The 7,407-nt window shown below is 50.3% G+C and overlaps 1 protein-coding gene across 2 annotated transcripts; it reads left to right on the top strand.

Moving 5' to 3' along the window:
- Positions 1 to 737: 737 nt before the first annotated feature.
- LOC122021212 (protein ROH1-like) lies at positions 738 to 2,889 on the top strand. Of its 2 annotated transcripts, none has more exons than XM_042579299.1 (2): positions 738 to 2,203; positions 2,384 to 2,889. In XM_042579299.1, the coding sequence occupies exon 1, from the start codon at positions 885 to 887 to the stop codon at positions 2,064 to 2,066; it is 1,182 nt and encodes a 393-aa protein (XP_042435233.1). In that variant the 5' UTR covers positions 738 to 884; the 3' UTR covers positions 2,067 to 2,203; positions 2,384 to 2,889. The 2 variants fall into 2 exon arrangements, with proteins under 2 accessions (XP_042435233.1, XP_042435232.1); XM_042579298.1 differs by having other exon boundaries at positions 738 to 2,157.
- Positions 2,890 to 7,407: the final 4,518 nt, after the last annotated feature.

Raw genomic sequence — 7,407 nt, forward strand, 5'->3', positions numbered from 1 at the left:
AATCACATACGTCGTTGACAGTTGACACATGACTTCCGCTACCAACTCGATTTTGGACTCCTTCAAGATGCCCCGGCCGCGTTAGGCTACTCATTTCACCAGGCGTCCTCCATATATATTAATGTTATTTTTATTGAAGGATAATAATGAGAGGTAAAGGAAAAATTATTAATATAAAAAATATCTAATTTTTTAATAAATATAAGTATAAAGATAAATATTCGATACCAATAGATAAGATTCTCTGTTTCGAAAATATCGTGTCCCCGTATTTCAGTGTCGATCGGACGATTATGATAATCGGACGGAACAAATTACATCTCAAGAATATTTTATATATTATAAAAATATTATATATATTTTAAGAATATTATGATGTTTTAAGATATAATCTGATCTGTTCGATTAGAGAACATGAGAATAAAAAAAAAAGGACAAAAAATGTGAACTGACTACCGCCTATCCGGATTCAGAAAGACAATCCTCGCCCCTGCCATAGGACCCCACCCTCGAAATGAAATTGATCGATCGAAGCCACGCCATCTCCGTTCGCTTCACTTGCGATTCGCGCGCCCACGAATCTCGATGCGTCTACGCGGTCACGGCCGTGTCGCAATCGCGTTCCGTCCGCGTCCGCGTGGAGCTCCGCTTTCGCACTAACTATCCGCGGTTCCATTGACGGTTTCTCGTTTAAAGGAGTGACCCGAATGACCCACGATAGCAATTTTCCGATTCCATTCTCTCTTTTTGTTCTGCCCTGTTTTTTATTTGTTTTTACCATTTAAAATCGAAAAGGACACTTTCGGCGTGGCGTGCGCAGCATAAAGGACCTTCCCCTCTCATCGTCTTCCCCTCAGGGCTCGGTCCCTTCGATCCGCTCGACAATGCCTGCGCAGGACCGCCGGGACTTCCCCTGCGCCGCCTCCGTCCTCTTTCCCTCCCTCCCCAACCTCCGCCGCGATCAGGTTCACGCGATCGACGACCACATGGACCAACATGCCCTTCTGCTCCGCCTCCACGGCTGCGTGGCCGAGTACTTGCGAGACCTCTCCGTGGCAGACGCGGACGGATTCCTTTCGCTCTCCTGGGTCTGCAAGCTCCTTCACGGGTTCCTCATTTGCCACGAGGAGTTCCGCGCCGTCCTCTTCGATCGCGTGCCGCTCGTTGTCCGCCCGCCCCTCGATCGCTTCATCGCCGACTTCTCCGACCGCGCCGTCAAGGCCCTCGACATCTGCAACGCCGCTCGAGACGGCATAGACCACCTGCGGCGTTGCCGTGCCCACGTCGAGATCGTGGTCGCCGCGCTCAGCCCTGCCTCCTCCTCCCGGCAGAGACTCGGCGAGGGACAGGTTCGGCGCGCCCGAAAGGCGCTTGGTGAACTCGAGGTCATGCTCGACGACAAGGACTGTGGTCACCCCTACCGAAACCGCTCCTTCGGCTACAGTGCTGGCGCCGGCTCGTTCTTTTCATCCAATAGCAACCGCCGCATCTTGCAGTTGCGCTCGATTTCCTCTTCCGCGTCTCGTTCCTGGTCGGCATCGAGGCAACTGCAGGCAATGGGGAGCAATGTGGTCGCACCTCGCGATCACGAGATCGACAGCACCGCCGGGCTCGCGGTGCCCATATACACGATGAGCGCGGTGCTTCTGTTCGCGATGCGCTCTCTTGTGGCCGCGTTACGCTGCCAGGACCGCGGCGCCCTCCAGGCCCAAATTTTCATCCCTCGGGCCTTCCCTTGGGCGGCGCCCATCATGTCTCTTCACCAACGGGTCGCGGAGGAGTCGAAGAAGAAGGAGCACCGCAGGAACTCGACCGGGCTTCTGAAAGAGCTTCGACAAATCCATAGCTGCACACACAATCTGATTTCCACAATCGACAACATCCAGTTTCCAATGTCGGAGGAGGAGGAGAAAGAGCTGAGGCAAGGAGCACTGGAGCTGTCTCGAGTATGCGAGGTCTTGAAGCAAGGACTCGACACATTGGAGCGCCAGATCATGGAGATATTCCTTCGGATTGGGCGTAGTCGCACCGAGGCTCTCGATCTGTCGTCCCGTAGTTTGCGATGAGGCCGTGCTTTGTTTTGACAGCGAACGGAAACCAATGGCTGAAGACTCAGGCCAATTGGTTCTTCAATTCATCGGACGGCACCAGCTGCAGGTAGCACTTCCGTATTCACCGTGGTGTTTCACAGACATTTCTTGATGTATGGTGAAATCCTTTTTGTATGCCTTCACAAAATAAACTTTCTGTTCTGTTTCTACTTTATAAAAAAATATGCCGTCGCAAATCGCAATATGGTTCTATGCCTAAAATCTCGGTTTTGGATAGCACTATAGAGGTGCCATCATTTGGCAAATCTGCTGATCGGCTACGTTCTTCACAGGATTGAGATTATCTGCTCTGAGGGAAAGCAGCATCCTCTTTCATCAAGACGCGTGCACGACAAACTTCGGCAATGGAATAGGCTCAAAGTACCCTAGTGAAATAACTCCTAGAAGTTGATTAGGGTATAGTACCTGGTTGTGCTCTTGTGGCGGCTGCCGAGAAGAGCGGGAAGCTGGCGAGAGAGAGGATTACAAAAGGGCAATGCTAGATCGAGGACGAGTCATGATGAATAAAAGGGCCCCTCCCAAGTGGCACCGCATGATTGGTGAGCGGAGGGGTTTTGTAGCTCATCCCGAAAGGGGGCGAGGAAGGGACGGCTGACAGTAATCCGTACGGACTAAAAGATTTACAATGTTCTGTGCTTGAAAAAGAAATCGGAGAAAGAGTTCTTGGCTGAAGTGCAATCACGGATAAATAGGAAATTTCTTTGAGGTTTTACAAGCTAAATCTATCATTGATATGGATATATGACACAGGGATAATTAAATGGAGATGGGAGTTCATTTGGGTGCCGCTACTTATCTTTCTTTTCCTTCTCCTCACGACGTTGGCGCCGGAGCTGACGCCTGCCACCACCTCTTCTCCTCTCCCTCTCCTCACCATGCTGCCACCTCTCCTCTCGACGCCGGCATAAAGCGTACAATCCAAAAGACAACCGCGGCTCACAGGCCGGGATACAATGACAACAACTCACAGATCGGGATTCAACCACAGTTCGAAGGCCAAAATATAATAGCGAGGTACACTACAGCTGTAGCTCGGGATGCGACATACAAACTGGATCAGCACGAGGTCAGCATACAACATCGACACGGAATCGGAGTCGGGGCGAAATCAGCGCAGGGACTGCCGACACATGGACTGCCTACGCACGGTGGCTGCCGGTCACGAAGGCTACAGCGCTTGGAGGTTTGAAGAGTCGAAGGAGGCGTCGGCAGGTAGGGTCGTGGTGCCCAGTGACTGCTGGCAAGAGGGTCTGCTGCGCATGGATCGGGATAAACAGGATGGTTCTGTCCCGACGGCGATGTGCATCAACGGCAAGCAGCCTCGGCGGCGCGCGTGCACGAGAGCGAGAAGAGGTGCGGTTCAGATGCGGCTCTGGCGAGAGGATGAGAGGGAGAGGAGAGGTGGCGAGTCAGTCCAGTGGTGGCGTTGTGAGGAAGAGAAGGAGTCCAGCGGCGACATCGCGAGGAGGAGTCCAGCGGCGACATCGCAAGGAGGAGAAGGAGGAGGAGTCCAGCGGCGGCATCGCGAGGAAGAGAAGGAGTCCACAGGCGGCATCGCGAGGAGTGCTATTATTTCCTAGTCCGCGTGCCGACATTTTAGCCCGGCCTGCGTGTCACTAGTATCTTTCGGCCTACGTGCCGCTAGTACCTCCCGGCCTGCGTGCCGATGTCTTATCCCGGCCTGCGTGTCGAGGTCACATCTAGTTTCGCGCCACCGCGTTTAGCTCCGCGTCGTCAGATCCAGCTCCTCATCTGGTGCATGCATCTACTCTTCTGGGTCATGACAACTTGAGCAGCGTCCCATCTGAGGATACCCCCCCTGGGCCAGGGTACGTTCTTCGTTCATATTCCATACACATTTTCATTATTTTAGGGTTTAGTTTGTTACTTATATGTTCGTTGGATCTGCCTCGAGACTCGGGGTACCAGGGACTGGGGGAACTCGATCACTGGCTGCAGGTAGCGTTGACCAGAAGACTTTTGAAGACTTGGTCAACACGGAAGTCATCTCAGCATACCCCCCCTCCGGGACGTCGCGACTCGGTCAACATTCCATCCACGTCACCCGGCGGTCCGTCTAACTCAGATTTCGGACATGATCAATTTGGGGCCGTATGTGGGAATCTCCTTCACCTATTCTGGAACGTGAAGATGGACGACATTGGGAGGTTCTCTGCCATTATCAAAGTCTCGGAGGATCCCGACGAACATATTATCTTCTACTCTCACTCCACGGGTATTTGGGAGTCGAGGAATTGAGTTGAAGCAGCAACTGGCCGACAAGTTAGTTTTTTCATTACATTTTTTCCCTGACTCCACGGGTATTCGGGAGTCAAGGGATAGAGACCAACCCTCAATCGGTTGGCGCAACTCCTTGGTCAGGTACGCTACGGGCTCTGCTCTCTTTTTACGGTTATAGGATCTGATATATTGCCCTGATAAGAGAGTAAGATCCTAGTTTCTTGATCAAAGACTAGGGTCTTCGATTTTTGATCGGACACTAGGGGCTCAGCTCCCCACTCATACACTAGGGACACAACTCCCCACTCTTACACTAGGGACACAGCTCCCCGATCATTGACTCGCAGTACGACTTCCCGATCAGGATCTAGGGGCCTCACTCTTTGATTACAGGCTAGGGGCCTTACTCTCCAATCAGAGACCAAGGACCCAACTCCCCGATCAGGTGAACTGATCAGGTGAACTACAGGTTCTGCACCCTTCACCATGAGGGTCTGCATCCTCTTATTGCTATAGGCTCTGCACCCTTCACCATGAGGGTTTTCATCCTCTTATTGCTACAGGCTCCGCACCCTTCACAATGGGGTTCTGCATTCTTTTACTTCTATAGGCACTTCACTCTATTATTACTATATGCTCTGTATTCTCCACCTGTTTTGCGTCCTTTTAAGTTTACAGGCTCTGCTCCCTTCACCCGCGGTGCTCTGCTTCCTTCTATTGCTACGAGCTCTATTCCCTTTATATGACTGTGGGCTTCACTTCCTTTGACGGTCGGGGCTCAGATTATTCTCTCTTTAACTCCGCGGACATTTGGGAGTCACGGGATCGACACTATTTTTCTTCTTGACTTCACGAGTATTTTAGAGTTGAGGGACCGAGACAGATTCTTAGTCGGTCGACACCACTCCGCGGTCAGGTATGATAAAGGTTCTCCTCCCTCATATTATTATGGGCTCCGCTTCTATGGATTTCAAGGCTTATCCTCCCCCGATCGGGGTTGAGTTATCGCCACTGGTCTCGGACCAGAGTATCACCACCGGTCTCGGATTGGAGTATCGCTAACGATCTCTCGGTCGAGCTTCCAGACCAACTCTCGGTCGGACTTCCAGATCAATGCTCGGTCGAGCTTCTAGACTAAGTCTTGGTCAGACCTCCAGATCAAGTCTGGGTCAGACCTCCAGATCAATTCTTGGTCATACCTCCAGATCAAGTCTGGGTCAAACCTCCAAATTAATTCTTGGTCAGACCTCCAGATTAATTCCTGGTCAGATCTCTATAACATTTCTAGGTCAGACCTCCAGATCAATTCTTGGTCAGACCTCCAGATTAATTCCTAATCAGATCTCCATAACATTTTTGGGTCAGACCTCCAAAGCAATTCCTGGTCAGATCTCCAGAACATTTTCTGGTCAGGCCTCCAGAGCATTTCCTGGTCAGGTCTCCAGATCAATTCCTGGTCAGACCTCCAAAGCCTTTCTTGGTTAGGCCTCCAGAGCATTTCTTGGTCAGGCCTCCAGAGCATTTCCTGGTTAGGCCTCTAAACTCTCGCCTCGGTGCGAGCTTTAAGTGAGCATGCTCTCACACCTCCAGACTCTCACCTCAGTGCGAGTTATAACTGAGCATGCTCTCACGCCCAATGACCGACAGGTCAGGTCTCAGACTCTCGTCCCAGTGCGAGTTATAAGTGTTGGTGCAATATCCCTGGGTCAAAGTTGACTTGGTTGACTAAGCGTGAGTTGGCTCAAGCTTGAGTCTCTATGTTTAAGTTTCGATGTTTGATAATACAGATAATACATGGAGATTACAGGTGTAATCATCCGATTGGAGATATTGCTGGAGCAATTCCCCTCTGGTTAGGGTTTGACCAGTCTGAGTTTGAATAAGAGTCAAGTAGGTCAAGATTGACCGGATACTTGACTGGGAAGTCCTAGTGAGTGAAGCAAGGCAGAAAAAAAAATCCTGGTGAGTGAAGCCAGGTGAAAGACCTAGTGAGTGAAGCTAGGCAGTTGGAAAATCCTGGTGAGTGAAGTCAGGTGAAAATTCTAGTGGTTGAAGCTAGGTGAAAGTCCTGGTGAGTGAAGCCAAACAGATGGGAAGTCCTAGTGAGTGAAGCTAGGTAGATTGAAAGACTTGGTGAGTGAAGTCAGACATGTGGAAATCTAGGTGGGTCAAGGTTGACCGGACACCTGGTGTTTGAAAGTTCAAGTACGTCAAAGGATTGACCGAATACTTGGCAAGAGGAAATCCAGATGGGTCAAGGATGACTAGACATCTAGTGGAGGGAAGTTCAAGTGGGTCATGGAGGACCGGACACTTGACATGAGATGGTAAGTCCAAGTGGGTTAAGGTTGACCGAACACTTGGCGCGAGGAGAAAATGTCTAGATGAGTCAAAAGTTGACCGAACTCTTAGCGGTCGTAAGTCCAATAGGGAGTTGGAATGGAACTAGGAAGTTCGGACGTAGTAAACTTCCGAAGGCCATAACTTTTGACTTGGATATTGAAATGAGGTGATCTTAGATGTGAAACAAAGCTAATTTCAAGCTCTACACAGTTTTCTGGGTTTCAATTGATTGGCCAATCGATTGGGGGGTTCAATCGATTGGTTGACGTAATTTCGCGTAGAAAATGTCTGGATCGATTGGGTAATCGATCAAAACTTCCTCAATTAATTGGCCAATCGATTAGGAGAGTTTCTGAGCAAACAGTAAGCTTCTAAATTGATCAGTTAATTGATTGAAACCTCCAATCGATCAGCCAATCGATTGGAGCGCTGGAAATCGCTCGAGAAGCCTTGAATCGATCAGGTAATCGATTCAGGGCGATTCCAGAGAGCACAGAGGCGCACTGGATCGATCGGCCGATCAATCCAAAGCCTCCCCAATCGATTGGGAGCAATCCAATCGATTGGGATCCTAACGTTGGTGCAGATAAAGCTGTTGGCGAGCGTTTCTTCGGTACTTCTTCGATTTTTCTCCACGAGCGATCACAGCAGCTCTCTACAGTGATATTTTCTTCCTCACTGCCAGTTCTTGAAAGTTCTTGGAGGCTCATCC

This window comes from Zingiber officinale, chromosome 9A (assembly GCF_018446385.1).
Source record: "Zingiber officinale cultivar Zhangliang chromosome 9A, Zo_v1.1, whole genome shotgun sequence".
NCBI lineage: Eukaryota > Viridiplantae > Streptophyta > Magnoliopsida > Zingiberales > Zingiberaceae > Zingiber > Zingiber officinale.